Here is a 16595-nt window from a genome sequence, read left to right on the forward strand (position 1 = left end):
AAGGATGAAGATGAAGAGACACATAGGGAAAGGTATGAGGGGAGGTACACAGCTCCCATGCCCTCCCTGGGAGCACCACCCTGCACAAGGAAGCTCCCTGTGTTCAGCTATCCAGAAGCTCCCTGAACCCTGTCCTCTGGGATTTTATGGAAGCTTCATGATGTCAGCATTCATTCCCCCAGGGTATAGGGTGGGACTCTCTCTCTCTCTCAGGAGGGTCTTATGACCCATGAATGCTGCGGAGAAGATTAGAGCCTAGCCTTGGGGAAAGCGAAAGGAGACTAGGGAAGGTGGGAGATATTTTGTTTCCTGAGGCCTGCCCCTGAGGCCTAAAATGCACAACGTTATAACAAAAGACTATAGTAAGGGCTATGGGAGTTATGAGGCAGCAACGGTGGACAAAAACCTATATTCACTGCAGTTTACATCCTTTGATTTGGATATGCAAGTTTACCACAATAAACTGCAGAGATTTTCATGCTGGTTGTTAATTTGTAATCTTGCATGGCAGAAAATCCATTCTGCAAATAGAGTAGAAAGAAGCACACATATTTAAAAAGTCATCAAAAATATCTTTGAGATTTGATGATCACTGCATGTAATGATCACTTCAATAACATTTTTAAACAGACTATCTCTGTAAAGAGAAATATTCTTATGTTTGTTATTTTAGTAAGGAGAAAATTAAGATAAGATTCTTGTTTTATCCTAATATTCAGATTTTTTATACATTAGGATTAAATAATACTTGTTTAGAAGAGATGAAAATTTTAATAGAAAATGATACACCTTCTATCTCACCCTGTGTTTTATGAAACTCAAAGTTGAGCTCACCCAGAGCTCTCAGGATTAAAAAGCCCCAGGCCCACAAGGAAAAAGCCTCCTCTCAAGTTGTAGAATGGTTTTCTCTCTGTAGGTTTCACTTACATTTTTGAAATAAGATCAATGTACTTTTTGATTTCCAGAAGTAGCACCATGGCTGGAGATCATGAATTTTGAAGAACATGGCTTAGCTTTCTCAGCCTAAGTGCTAATGCAGGAGAGTGGGCCTGAAAAGTTGTGGCCAACAGGGCTGGTCCATTTTAATCAGATGTAAAGTGGGGAAGAGGTGCTGACTCAGAGTCCAGGTAGCCACCTCAGTCTATAGCTGCAGGATGTCCAGGAAGAGCATAAGTATAGTAGGCATTTGAACAATAGTGAGGGGAGAGAAATATACAGTATAAATATACTGTAGGCTAGAATGTAAGCTCTATAGAGACAGAAACTTTTGTTCACTGCTGTATTCAAGTGCCTAGAATATGAACACTTCATGACATATGAAACATACTCAAGAAAACACCTGTTAAACATGTAAATGATGTAGTAAGGCTACCCGAGTGTGGCATTGACTGAATAAGCCACTTTCCTCCCTCTTTTCTCCATGCCTTCCTTTTTTTATTATTAATTCATAACTGTACTTTAATTGGATATTCAAATAAACAAAATAATTACTTGATGTATGTATACCAAACATGTGGCATAAAACTGGGCAGTTTGTGGTGCTCTGTAAATAATGAGGTTACTTTAAGGTAACGTTTAACAGAACCTCCTGAAAAGTATACTCTCTTTGGGTGCTAGAGAAGGTTTTTCTGAACTCACTTCCTGTAACTGTCCATTTTTTTACAATGATGTAATATTTTGTTGATAAACTGTAGATGATTATTATGCTTATAGGTGTAATAGTTGGTTGATCAGTTATTTAAATAAAGAAGTTGGTACAGCAGGAGATCCAGATGGATTTGAAATAAATATCATTTGAAAGCTTATTAGCTGTGCTAGTTTGAAGTCTCACATCATAATATAAGAACCTAATATAGAAAATAATTTGCCTTATGTGTTGATTGACTTGGAGGACATGTCTTAGATGAAATGTCATTAATTTAGAGAATTTGCCTTAAATATCAGAAGATACAGTTTCTGGGAAGAGGCTATGAGTTTTCCAGGATTTTTTCAATATTTTTAATGTATTTTCATAATATTACAGATGATGCAATGCATTTTCTTCTTCAAATGTATCCCTTTGATTCCATTCTTTCTATAGAGCGGACTCACATCCTTACACCTTGCAGCCCAGGAAGATAAAGTGAATGTTGCTGATATTCTCACCAAGCATGGAGCTGATCAGGATGCACATACAAAGGTAAAGCAAATCGTTCTCAATATTGTGACGGGTTCGGGATGGGATGACTCCCAGTAGCCCCCATTCGGGTCACCGCATGTCCAGGGTCTTCCCTCCTCAAGAGTCTGTTCTGAAATGTAAACTAATCATAACCCTCTCCTATGCACAAATCTATGATGGCTCCCCATTTTTTGCTGGAATCAAGTCCAGTGGATAGCATGGGGTCAGGACCCTTTGAAGAAAGACTCCAATTTTTGCAACCTTAAGTCTACCCTCTCTCTTACTGCTTTAGCTAGTTCACATGAGTTGCCGTGTTCCTCCTTGTCTTGTCTCCATGCCCTTGGTCTGGAAATAGATTTTCCGTCTCTAATCCATAAAATTCTTACCCATTCTTTAAGCCTGCTGTAGCTACATATTTCCTGCATCTCCTATCAGAGTCATTCTGTCTTTGCTGTTTTCAGATATTATTTGTGCCCCTCTCTTAGTTCTTTGCAGATTAAGTCACCCACATCTGATCTCTCTCGCTGATATGAAGTTCCTTGTGGTCAGGGGTACATGTATAATCTGCTAAATAATATCTTTAGTCAAATTGAATCCTACAATAACTGATACTCTACCCAGTCCTTCTCCTCTGGGATGTTAACCACTAGAGTAGTAAAGTTTCTACTTTTTCTTTTTTTAACTTTTTATTATTATTTACAGCTTGGCTACACACCTTTAATTGTGGCCTGTCACTATGGAAATGTGAAAATGGTGAACTTTCTTCTGAAGCAGGGAGCAAATGTTAACGCAAAAACCAAGGTAAAGTACTTGTGGTCATTTTCAATTACTATAAGCAAAAAGGTTCAGCCATCTGGATGCTTCACTAGTTTACCAAAGCTACAAGTGTATTTTTTCTTCCTTTTTAGTTCTTCTAAAGTGATTTTGAAGAGGTGATGTAGTTTTGTAATTATTTGAGAATTTTCATTCTGATAACCTTTGACAGCCATGCAGGTTAGCTTCAGAACTATTTCTATTATAAAGTTAAAGTAGCTGACATCAATTTAACAACTTACTGAGGGATACAATAGATGCCTGCTAGAACATCTTGATGTTCTGCCAGATTTCCTTTACATTGTTTGAGGACCTCGGCCCCCCTCCCCTGACCTCTTATCCTCTCATGAAGAAATACAGACAGGCAGCCTAGACTGCATGCCTTTCATTTTTAATGAACTCTGTCACATTCAGAACATCACGTGGACATGCTCAGTGAGGCAATAATGTATAAGGCCTGGGCTGGAAGTTCTCAAGGATAATGCAGAGCTGACTTGATCCCAATAGTTTCCCCAGTGGCATTCAAAAGGTCCTGTTCAGCAAAGCAAGCTTGGAACATAACACCTCACTTCAGTGCCCTCAATTTGGTTCAAGGTGAAGAGAAGTTCATACTATAACTGTGGCCATTATGCATAATATAACTTGCAGCTCCAAGTTCTTTGATCCAAAGAAATATTTATTTGCACATTTATTTAAGTTCATATATCAGAAATTTATTTTTCTTTTTGTTTTGAGACAGGGTCTTACTCTGTTGCCCAGGCTGGAATGCAATGGCACGATCAGAGCTCACTGCAGCCTAGAACCTGGGCTCAAGTGATTCTCTTGCCTCAGTACTGACTAGGACTACAGGTGCGTGACACTATGCCCAGCTAATTTTTAAAAGTTTTTATAGAGATGAAGTTTCACTATGTTGCCTAGGCTGGTCTCGAACTCCTGGGCTCAAGCGAAATTCTCCTACCTTGGCCAACCAAAGTGCTGGGATTACAAGTGTGAGCCACCAAGCCTGACCCAGAAATTTCTAATTGTAGCAATTTGAATGAGCTCAAGTAAATTAGTGTGAGAACATTCAGGACTTTTCAAAGCCATCAATTCAAGATTCTACAAATTAAAAATATACAGAAGTTTTATAAGTCAGTCTTTATATTAGAAGCAGAAACAAAATCATTTCTATACATAAGCATGTTTATAGCTAATTTAAAATTAACTGATTTTTAAACTATAAATAATACTATTAACATTTAAGATTTAAACCTACAACCTAACTCTAGCAAGAATAGCTGCTGCCTAGTTTCTGGCCAGTTCTTAAGTTCTCATGAAATTGTACTTTGAGACTTATTTAAAACCTCTAATATGAATTCTCAGGCATTAGCTCCTAAAGCCTTTTCTGCTGAGCCAGCTCGCATATAAGCACTCCAGGAAAGACATTTTTGTTGGAATCCAACTATTCTCTTGAAATGAACAAATGCAACAGTATAGCAAGATGTTGGCAGGGCTTGAAAATGCTTATCATATTTTTAAATGTTTCATTGTTTAAATGGTTATAATATTTAGAAGGCAAACACTATATTGTCTAGAGAATATCAATGGTCTCCCTGGAGTTTGACCTGCATTGAATGAAGATTTGATTGAAAGAAAAATCTCATTTTATCATTTCATTTTTTTTTGTTTTGTTTTTTAAGTGAACTGAGTTGCTTGCACTGTTACATTTGGAACCACATATCTTCAGGGAAATAGATACAAACCTCAAAAGACAGTCTTTTAACAAACTCTTCAGATTTTTTTTCACATGAAAATGGCATCTTTGGGAAAGGAATTAGGTTTTCTTCCTCATATCTTATGTGTAGCTGTAGTTACTAAAAATGGATTCATTGCTTTAAAAATGTAAACATATATATTAACTTTACTCTGTAAACTCTCATGATGTGGTATGAAAGATTTGGCAGAATGAACTAGTTTTATAAGACTATTCATTGCTTAAAATTAGAATGAAACCCTGTTACAGCAGCTTGGGACAAACCAGACCTGGTTAATCATATATTTAATTTGTGAAGAGGGTTTAGAACAGCACATGAAAATAAAGACACTGAAGATTATAGAGCTCTTCGATGAGGAAAAAAAGAAAAAACATACACACACACGAAAGTGTTTGCTAAAATTTTCAAAGCTAGAAAAGAAAACATATTCAAGAGCAACTTGTCTGATCCTTCATCAAACTTGAAATCTTGGCCATTTTCATTTTTCAAATGAGAAAACTGGGGCTTAGAGAGGATTAAGGGTCTGCAAATAATTGGTAGCACTGGGTCTACAGCTCCTGGCCAGATGGGCCTATGACAGTGGATTAAGAATCAACCAAATGTTTATGTAAACACTTGAATTGCTCCAGACTTCCCTGGCAAATATCCTCACTGGAGATTTCAGGTAAAGGTTAGATTAAATCAGGGCTGGGGAACATTTTTGTGGCCACAATGTCCACTGATCTATTGAGGGCAAGAATGTTGCTTTGGCATTATTAATTTACATATATTTATAGAGAATTTACATTTATTTATATATTATAGTGATATATTATTTTATTAATTTACATGCTAAGTTATTTAGCACATAGTGTGTGATTAGTAAAAGGTGTTGAATGAATTAACTTGGCTGATACTAAAGAGATGAACTAAATTCAGTGGATTTAATGGATGTAAACACAATGAAAAGGAAGAATTTTTACGAAAAGAAGTGTCACCTAGTGTATTCTCCTTAAACGTCCATGGATTATTTGATTTGACAGCAGAGTCCCTGTAATAGCCAAAGGCTTCTTGGGGTCCCTGTAATTGATTTATATTTTCAGGTTTCCTGGGGTCATCCTATTGTAGGAATTTATAAGGATATGTAAGACTTCCAACATGACAAAGCTGAGGATGTGCCACACTTAGAGACACTGAGGTAGACCCTGATACATATGGGCATGTTCCTATGGGCAGACAGAGTGCAGTGAATTTATAGAAGAAATCATGTAGCACCCACATATATAGTAGACAGGACAAGCAAGTATGTATGTTGCTTACAGGGCAGCAGTGACATTGGATGAAAGGGATATGTATACTTAAAAGCTTAGAGTATGAAAGCGCCACTCAGAACTTAGAGCCCAGCACAATTGGGTCTGAAACATATAGATAACATTTTATGAGAAGTGAAGCAGGTGGATTTTAATAAATAATAGCCATTGTCTGGTAGCCATTGGCTGTCATGGTCTTCTGCACAGGATCTGAACCTCGCCCGATTGTGGGGAAATTACTTAACTTTCTTATTTTCAGTTTCATCATGTCTGAAATGGGGAGAAAAGCTGTTCTTGGAAAGGAATGTAAGATTTAGATTTACTTTCAATGATTTAGAATCCTTAAAGCTAAGCCAAAGGTTAATAATTGGGAGAGTCATGATGAACAAGCAGTGGTTTATATGACCCTCTGCAGCCTTCAGTTAAAAACAATTTTACTCTTGTTTCCCAGGGAAGAAATCACAGGGATAATGCTCTTTCTTATTTTAAATCTCTCCTCCCGGCTTAGATGTGAGCAGAAGTTGACTGCACCCATCCCCTTCACCTTCTTAAGGGAGCCCTCCTTTTTAATGCTAACTGGTTAAAACGTATTAATACTTATCATGTGGAGTCTGTTAAGCTTGTTTCATCAGCTGGTCTCTTCTCTTTGCTTAGCAGACCATAAGGTGTGAGGGAGTGTTTGCTGCTGAGAAATGGGCTGCTGATAATCTTGGGCTCCAAATAAAGCATCCGTGATGGTTTTGTTGTAAATAAGACTATTCACAATGAAGGCTAACCTAATTTTCCTCTCCCTCTGCAAATCGGGTGCTGGGCCCGCCGCCACTGTCCTCCACAGAATGGCTACACGCCTTTGCACCAGGCCGCGCAGCAGGGTCACACGCACATCATCAACGTCCTGCTCCAGCATGGGGCCAAGCCCAACGCCACCACCGCGGTAAGGCAGACGCCACTGCCCCTCACCACGCTTTCTTCTTTTTCCTCTCTTGACCTGGTGGCTTCGTGTCTGAGCTGAGTGAGGTCAGATTCCTCCTCTTTAAATAAGCCCCCTGGACTCTGGAAAGCCCCAGATTTTTGGGCAGACTTTCCAGAAGTCAGTGTGACTTCCCCAGAAGTGCTTGCCCTGGGAGGAAAAGCAGTCAGCCTGACTCTTTGGCTCTCTCTGGAGAGGGGGGCCCTCCGCTTGGGCTGCTGGAACGTGCTCTGCTTACAGCTGGTTCTCAGATGTGAGCACGAATTGACCCCCCTCGCCTTCTTAAGGGAGCACAGTAAGGGAGCTGCTGGCTTAAACAAAGCTCATTGGGTTGTGGAGCCATTGAAATGTAAACTAAGCGGTGCAATTAAACGAACTGGGATCCCGAGTGGCCTGGGTTGGATGCAGCCTGAATTGCTTGCTTGTGTTATTTTGCTGCACAGTGAGTTTCTGCACAGCTGTAGCTAAATATGTTACCGTGTTCCCTACGGTAACATCTTACCTGCAGCAGATGGCCTGGCCTCTGATGAGGGATGAGTGTACCTGGTACTTGCTAACAGGTTTTGGAGGCGTCCTGAGGCACTTATCTTAAGCGCAATACAATATTTGTAGAAGATACTTGACAACCTTAGGGTTAAAGCGTCAAGTGCTTCTTATTAAAAAGAGCAAGCAGATGCAAGCTTGTTGTGTTACCATGGTGACCTGGGCTATAGTCTGAAGAAGTTACAAAGACAGATTTAGACGTAATGGTAAAAACTAGTGATTTTCCTAAGCTGTGCCTTGTTTTGGAAGGAAATGCTGGCTCATGCAGAGCAGCGGGTGAGCTCATTGGCTCACATCGCAGTCCTCTCTCTTATTTCTCACTCTCTTTCTTTCACTCTCTCCTCAGAATGGCAACACTGCCTTGGCGATTGCTAAGCGTCTGGGCTACATCTCCGTGGTCGACACCCTGAAGGTTGTGACCGAGGAGGTCACCACCACCACCACAGTGAGTATAAGTGACTGATTAGCTTCAGCCCTGTTATCTTCGTTTTCAAACTAAATACACGTACAGTACTTTTTCACTCACAAGATGTTTGGGGCTTTTAGTTTTGAACTTCTTTTTGTTGAATGTATTGTAGCACATACATAGGAGTATGCAGAAGTAAATGAATTCACACAAGGAACACAGGGCTTCAGCTTCCTTTACTCAGCATCTATCCCTATAAAATGTGTGAATATAGTTTTATAATATTTAATTCCTTTTTCTGTGACTGGTTTCTTACTTTCTGGCTCCTCTGCCCTTTTCCTTTAGTTGTGTATGACACCTACCGCTGGCAAAGCGGTACCACACTCCACTGCAAACTTCTTATCTTAGCCAGGAGGTCAGGCCAGCCTCTGGAAAGACCCTGCTCCTCCCAACACTGTGCCCATGACTGGATCACATGAACTCCCAGTGAGAGCAGTTCATCCTTACTTTGCATCTTATTTCTGATTATTATTTTTTAATTCAAAAAGAGAATTCCTTGTGCTTACTAGCTAAATTGTGCCTGTATAGTAAAAACGTATATTTTAAAATTTTTTATTTTCTCTGTTTTGAATACACTGCTGACTTTTCATGACAAATCAGTGATTATTACTGGCCTCTGCTAGAGAAACTCTAGAAGAGTAAAGACCATGATAATACTGAGTCCTAATGCTCCTGTACCATTCAGTGGGAGCAAAGTTTAAAGGAGGCCTCTTGAGAGGGGGCTCCTACCTGAAAGTGGAAGTGCTGTTACATTTGCATTTATTCATTCACTCACTTTCTACTTTAAGCATGAATTAAAGAATGGCCCTTTAATTTATCTTCGTAAAGTAAAAAAGTAGAAGAACAGTAAGACATGAGAAGCTCTTCAAAGACAGTAAGACCACAAATGAATAAATAATTCTGAAGGAGGTTCTAGTAAATGCTCCAAACTAAAAATGCATATAGAGTTTGAAATGCTTGTTTTTTTTGACAGATGTGAGGAAAAAGAAAGGAATTTTGTTCTTCAGGCTGACAGTACGTTCCTGTTGACATACATTGAAGTGATGGAATACAGTTGGTTTAATGTGCAGTTTTAAGCAGAGTGGCCTATGATTTATTAATGAGCTTCAAGACACAAACTGAATTTAGATGGGAGAGAATGGCACTGCTTGTTTTCTGAGGCAGAATCTTAAAACCTTTGGCCAGTGCACCACAATATTTTTAAAGATTTAAAGTATAGCTTTAATAAATTATATAAGAGAAAAACAGGTCTTGTCACTGCCTGGCACCATACTTGTAGGTCACTATATTTAATAGTTTTTTCTTACTTTATGATTTCTTATACCAGGAATATCTTCATATTAAGGGCCTACACATATATACCACTTCATCTGATATCTTTAAAACAATGTGTACATCACAATACATGAAGCCTCTAGTGGCAAAATTGGCCAAGCACACCTGTTCGGCCATTAGAAGTCATGTTTTATCTCAACTTTATTACTTTTTCCCTGCTCTGGGAATAATGTATAAACATTATACATAATGTATAAACATTTTACCAAGTTATCACTAGATGGCAAGCTTGTATCTCTTGTTATCTTGTACCTACTTTGCTTCCATTCATTTCATTAACTGATTTATTCCTTCATTATTTACTGGGCATAAAATATGTGCTAAATTCTGTGCTAAGTGCTAAAGAGTTATCAGTGGTGAAAACATTACTCCTTCCCACCAGCAACTTCAGTGTCATGAGAGTAGAGAATGAGAATCAGGCTTGGTAAGAAAATAAATTCATATTTTACACAACAGAACTATGGAACTTATATGTCTGGTTTCTTTTTTTTTTTTTTTTTTTTTTGAGACGGAGTCTCGCTCTGTCGCCCAGGCTGGAGTGCAGTGGCCGGATCTCAGCTCACTGCAAGCTCCGCCTCCCGGGTTCACGCCATTCTCCTGCCTCAGCCTCCCGAGTAGCTGGGACTACAGGCGCCCACCACCTCGCCCGGCTAGTTTTTTTGTAGTTTTAGTAGAGACGGGGTTTCACTGTGTTCACCAGGATGGTCTCGATATCCTGACCTCGTGATCCACCCGTCTCGGCCTCCCAAAGTGCTGGGATTACAGGCTTGAGCCACCGCGCCCGGCCGCTATATGTCTGGTTTCAAAGACATCTTGGGTTTATAGATATTACTTAGGTGAATGACTTCACAGATCTCTATTTAAAAAGAAGAGCAAATAAACTTTCTCTGGTTTGTCTCTAAATACTGTAATTGCTGTCTCTGAGTAAGTTCTCAGTGTCCTTGTCAGAAATCAGACACAAGATCATCTCTCTACCACATCTAGCTCTGGAGAAGACAGGGGGATGGAAATTCCTTTTAGAACCCTCTGTGAGCTTTCTTTTCTGGTAACTATTATTCTCTACATTCTGTAGCTGAGCATTGCTCCATCAGAAGTCGCTATACTTAGAATTCAAGTTTCTAGATGAAAAGCCAATAAAAATAGAAAACATAACAGCATTTCTGCTTTCAGTTAGGACACTAAGAAATCATTGTCCACTTGAATTCAACAAGCAACTCTGTTATCTAAATGGATAGTTTTAGTGGTTACATGTTTTGATGCTGGTCTCTCTTCACTGTCTGCTGCTCTTTGAATTGGTTTCTCTTATAATTGTGATCTTAATTGTTTTGTGAAATGGAATTTTGGGGTAAGGATTGGAAGAATAGACTTATTCTCATCTATTCTGAGAGTCTTCTTACAATAAACTTCCTCTCTTTGGAAAGAGATTTTCAATCATTCTTTTCCCACATAATATTTTTTCCACACAATGTGTTATTAATGATATTAAAAAACAGTAATATTTAAGTTTTAAAGTATGTAAGGCATTGAGAGCAGATCTAAGCTTCAAATTTAGGTTGTCGGGTTTTAAATCCCATGTTCTTAACCTCTCTGATATAACTGACTTTGGTTTTGCTGAAAATAGCTTAATAGGAATTTTGTGCAGAAACTGTTTTCACCTAATTTTCAACAGAAAGAAAACCACTTAAATAGTGCTCTTTATTGATTTTTGTGGAGTTTCACATTCAGTATCATTTTCTAAAATCTACAGTCACTAAAAATAATTTGAAACTAATGATAGTGCAATAGACAACTTAATAGTTAAGTTAAATTAAAAAATGTTAATGTTGTTATTGCTTAAATGCAACAGTTGCATTACACCTGCACAACTGACATATTAATTTAACATGTATTGGATTTGTGTGATGTGCCATATGAGCAACCATGTAGTCCTTTTGATCGAAGAAAGTTTCCTTTCCTATTCTTCCTTTTGAGTTCTTTACCCCAAAGTATGAATAAAGTCATCGTGTAGAGACCAGAGTAACACAGTAGTTTGTAAAGGAAAAACCACTTCTGTAGAAACTTCTGAGGCATTTTGGAATTGTGGTTTGTTTCCTTAACCTTTGCTTTTCTAACTTTACTTTGTGAGATGCAGCAGGGAATATGAGACAGTTTAGCATTCTCCTGGGATTACAATCACTATATGTTTGCCAGAATGGATATCAGAATGGTAGAGACACACTTCTGGCGACAGAAGCCAGCAAGGCCAGTTCACTAACGCAGCTTGGAAGAACTGTGACATATGACTCACCCTTCAACTAATTGATCAACCATCATCAATTATCTCTATTATTTGTATAATCTTAAAGTGATTGTGTTTTATGTTGCATATAATTGGTATGCAGACCATAAATTACTGAATAAGTTAGTAAAATAAAAATATTATATTATGTTATTACTTGATCATTAGGGAATATTTAAGTAAACTGCAGAAAATGTGAATATTCTAAGTCCTAAATCTTACCTGTTGCCACAGGTCAGTTCACATGAAAATCAGGGGAGGAGGGGATACAGAGGAGTTGTCTAATGGGTACAAAAATACAGTTAGATAGAAGGAGTAAGATCTAGTGTTAGGCAGCACAACAGGCTACCTAGAGTTAACTAAAATGTGTATTTCAACATAACTAGAGAAGTGGATTTGGAATTTCCCCAGCTCAAAGAAATGGCAAACGTTTGAGGTGATGGATATCCCAATTACCCTGATTTGATCATTATACTTATATTTATATCAAAATATCACTTGTACCCCGTAAGTATGTACAACTATGTATCCATAAAAATTTAAAAATTTTAAAAATAGGACCCATAAAAATGGCAATACAATAAATACTTGTAAAGTCGTTTGGCACCTTTTGAGGCAGAGCCAAAATTGTTCTGCAAATATAGGTCATCGGTTAGAAGTTAAATTGCCATTCTTGCACAAACAATATCAATACATATTATATTATGCATATCTACATGCTATAATGTGTATGTTTATATGATATTTATATGTCCTGTGTAGTTTCCTGTTCTTTCTTTTTTTGGAGACAGGATCTCACACTGTTGCCCAGGCTGGAGTGTAGTGGTGCTATCACAGTTCACTGCACCTCAGGTGATCCTCCCACCTCGGCTTCCAGAGTAACAGGGACTACTCGGGAGTAGTAGGTGGGCAGATGCCTTGGCCTCCCAAAATGGTGGATCATTTGAGACTAGCCTGGACAACATGGCAAAACCCTGTCTCTATAAAACAACACAAAAATTAGCCAGGAGTGGTGGCACTTTAAAAAGCATCTACCCTAGTTTTTCTAGAAAAAAACCAGTATTTACATAATATTCAATTTAGTTATTAAAGTTATATTAATATGTATGATTGGTATAAATATGTTTAGAAACAAAAACAAGTTTAGCTTGAACTTTACTGATGGAAGCCATGGATGTGAGCATTAAAAGGTGGCATCATAACCAAGATTACTCAGTATGCTGTAGTGGCTCAGTGATTATGTGATATAAATGCAATTGTTGACCAGGAGGATTGCCTGAGTGAGGGTTGGCTAAGTGAAGATCAGTTAAACACACAGTTTCTTTTGCATAGAACAAATCAGATATTGACTACTATTTGTAAAGCAGAATGTTAAAAGCTCCTACTTTATTTTCTACATTTTTCATATCGTGATTAACAATATAAATTCATTATTAAATCTCTCTTCCGTCTATTATATACTATTTCTTTTGCCATATTATCTGATTTAATTATATCCCATTAATCTTGTACGTAGTATCCTACTCATTTTAACTTCTAAAGTAGTTTCTAATCTTGACCATAGTATATTGGATTCTGTGGCTGAAAGAGATGTCCATGATAATTTCATTATAGCTCTGTTCTCTATGTACTATTCAGAGGTAGTTGCATAAAACCATGTTTATGTTTAAATAATCAAGTTTTCAAAGGACATTTTGTTTAAAAGGAAAATATGTATTCATTTCTTGTTACATTATACATATGTAGGACTACTTATTTGCCATCCATTCAACAAATATTTACTGATGGCCTTCTAAAGGTCAAATACCTTCTCATGTATAAATGGTATTATATTTACGACACTGTAATTAGAGGCCATTTTTAATATCTATACAGAAAAATATCAGTCACCAATGTGATCAAAGTGTATTACTTTTTCTGTTGCCACATATATTTGCTGATAATTCTGATAGCATTCAGTTACCAAACTGAAGTAGATTATTATTTCCACTCTTACAAATAAGTACAAAGAAAATATAGTCCCATTATCAGCACCTGAAAATAGAAACTGAGATGACCAGGCAATGAAACTTAATGATTTAAAAAGTATCTCCAGCAATTGTTTTCGAACAGATAATTATCTCCTTATGAAATGTTTACTATGAAGGACAAATACTCTAAAACATTTCTGCAAAAATTTACTTTCTAATACAGTCTAATGTAGTAGACATCCTTTCACATTTTTAAGTATTCCCAAAAAGTTGAATAAAAGCCAGCCTTAGTAGCTCACATCTGTAATACGAGCGCTTTGGGAGGCTGAGGTAGGCAGATCACCTGAGGTCAAGAGTTCGAGACCAGCCTGGCCAACATCGTGAAGCCCCATCTCTACTACAAATATAAAAATGAGCCAGGCGTGGTGGTGCACACCTGTAATCCCAGCTACTCGGGAGGCTGAGGCAGGAGAATCGCTTGAACCTGGGAGACGGAGGTTGCAGTGAGTTGAGATCGCGCCATTGCACTCCAGCCTGGGCAACAAGAGTGAAACGACATCTCAAAAAAAAGAAAAAAAAAATGTTGAATAAGGTATCATAGTAGGGTAGTCTCTATGTTATATTTTAAATGCAAATCATTTTCCTGCAATTTATACACTTTCCCTAATACAGGAAAATGAATCTCAAATTGAGCTACACAATAAACCCACCTAAGGAACCTTTAAAAAATACCCTGGTCCCTATGATAGTGGACCCGATCCCTATGGATTTTGATTTAATTGGTCCATGATGGGACCCAAGCAACAATATTTTTAAATTTTTTTCTAATAATTGTAATATGTAGCTATAGTTGAATACCACTGATCCAGAACATAGACTATAATTTATTGGTGTTAAATTTCTAAATTAAAATTTATAATAAAGTAATAATCAAACTGTATATTATAATAGTCTTTTTGAGTTTGTTCATTCAACAAATATTTATCAACCACCACTATTCTCCAGATTTTTGGATGGATACTTTTGTTTTTCCTGCAGCATTTAGTTTGCTTTCAGTGAATAAGACACTGAATAAAACTATTTAAACATCTCTAGAAATATGCAGGCAAGCTGAATTTACAACCCTTGTCTCCAATGGTGCCTTCATGTGAGTAGCAGGAGACTTTCTTTACTTTCTCTGTTTCTTCCTGTCTTTTAACTAAAATTCCACCCAAAGACAATCCATTTCATCATGATGTGGATTTTAAATTTATTTTTTGCATAATTTGATATTACCAAGTTTTTGATATACTTTGAGAGGCTCCTGCTATGTTTCAGGTGCTGTGGAAACAATCTTCCTCTTAAGTGACTCACACTCTCGTGTGGAGGCAGATAAGCAGAGAGGGCACACACAGTGCGTAGTGTATGACACAGCACACACGATGCTCTAGGAGTACATAGCAGCAGATAAACACAGTTAAACAAAGACATTCACTGGGGAGGATCAGGGAATGTTTCTCCAAGAAAGTCACATCTAACGTGAGCCAAGAGAAGAGGGGAAAGGAGATTTCTGGTAAATGAGAGAATATGTGGAAAAAGTCAGAGGCATGAGAGAACATGACCTGTCAAAATAAAGGCAGCTCAACACGATCGTAGCATGGAATGAGAGATGAGGCCTTGCTACCTCTCCCTCTTTACTGAATCACAGGGCTCTTCTGAGCCAGTTTAGTCAGTTTTCTGAAGAAAATGAAGAGCCACCAAAAAGCTCATGCAGTATCACATTATGATCACTTCCCCTTAACACACAGATATTATATATGTATATAGTCAGAGTTGCTCAGTGAAATTTGATTAACCAGTGAATTTCTTTGTAAATATATTTGAAGTTATCTACTGCTTTTGGAAAGAAAATAATTGATGATAGGTTCATTATAGCCATTCAAACAATTCTCTAATGTCTATGTCAAAGCTTAAACAACTAGACAACCTATTTTTTGTACTTTGATGGCTTTAGTTGAAGATGTTACTCTTATGTCAAGGGATTCATTTTCTTTTAAAGTTTCCATGACAGTGTCAATTGATGCCCTTAATGTATTTTCACTACAGAAACTGAAGGTTTGAATTTGAGACTCAATAGTCTTTAGGTGATGCTCAAAATCATGAGATTTGGATTTTTATGTTTTTTGGGGGTACATACGTCTTTTATTTATCTATTTTAGTTGGCAAATAAAAATTGTACATATTTATGGTATACAACGTGATGTTTTGATACATACATACACACACACACACACATTGTGGAATGGCTAAATCAAGCTTATTAACATACCGATTACCTCCACATACATATCCTTTTTTTTTGTGATGAGAGCACTTAAAATCTACTCTCAGCAATTTTCAAGTATACAGTACATTGTTATTAACTGTAGTCTCCATGTTTTACAATAAATCTCTTGAATTTATTTCTCCTAACTAAAATTTTGTATCTTTTAACCGACATCTCCCAAATGCTCCTCCCCCTTCCTTCTCCAACACCTGGTCACCACCAGGTGTCTATTCTCTGCTTCTATGAGTTTTTTAGATTCCACATATAAGTGAGATTATACAGTATTTGTCTCTATGTCTAACTTACTTCTGTTATTTTGAAAAATCACTGATACATTTAATGTCTAAAATAGTGCCAAGCATGCAGTAGACATTCAAAATTTTCCTTGAGTGCATGAATGATTATAAAAGTCCAGAGGCTCTTCACTTTTAAGATGCATTTAATACTGAGTTACAATAATCATAATAAATTATGCTAGCTAATATTTATGGAGTGCCACCATATGCCAAGCACTATTTTTAGAGCTCTTGCATATATTACATCATTTAATCTTCATAACCATTTTATGAAGTACTTTTCTATCCTTTATTTATAGTTTAGGAAATTGAGGCACAGATAGGTTAGGGGACTTGCTAAGGCCTTATAAGTAATAAGTGATGAAGTTAGAATTTGAACCCAGGCAGCTAGACTCAGTTTCTTGTCTCCTAACCTTAC

General features: G+C 37.4%; 1 protein-coding gene across 50 annotated transcripts in view; it reads left to right on the plus strand.

Moving 5' to 3' along the window:
• The window catches only part of ANK2 (ankyrin 2), a 695731-nt gene that overhangs the window by 596087 nt on the left and 83049 nt on the right, over positions 1 to 16595 (plus strand). For 44 of the 50 annotated variants that reach the window (XM_078002190.1, XM_015139094.3, XM_078002174.1 and 41 more), the window contains 4 exons: positions 2081 to 2179; positions 2861 to 2959; positions 6850 to 6948; positions 7874 to 7972. In XM_078002190.1, the coding sequence (XP_077858316.1) occupies positions 2081 to 2179; positions 2861 to 2959; positions 6850 to 6948; positions 7874 to 7972 (396 nt within the window). Of the gene's footprint in view, positions 1 to 2080; positions 2180 to 2860; positions 2960 to 6849; positions 6949 to 7260; positions 7734 to 7873; positions 7973 to 16595 lie in introns of those variants that run through there. The other 6 variants (XM_078002198.1, XM_078002195.1, XM_028848724.2 and 3 more) reach the window with 2 other exon arrangements.

Source organism: Macaca mulatta, chromosome 5 (genome assembly GCF_049350105.2).
Source record: "Macaca mulatta isolate MMU2019108-1 chromosome 5, T2T-MMU8v2.0, whole genome shotgun sequence".
Lineage (NCBI taxonomy): Eukaryota > Metazoa > Chordata > Mammalia > Primates > Cercopithecidae > Macaca > Macaca mulatta.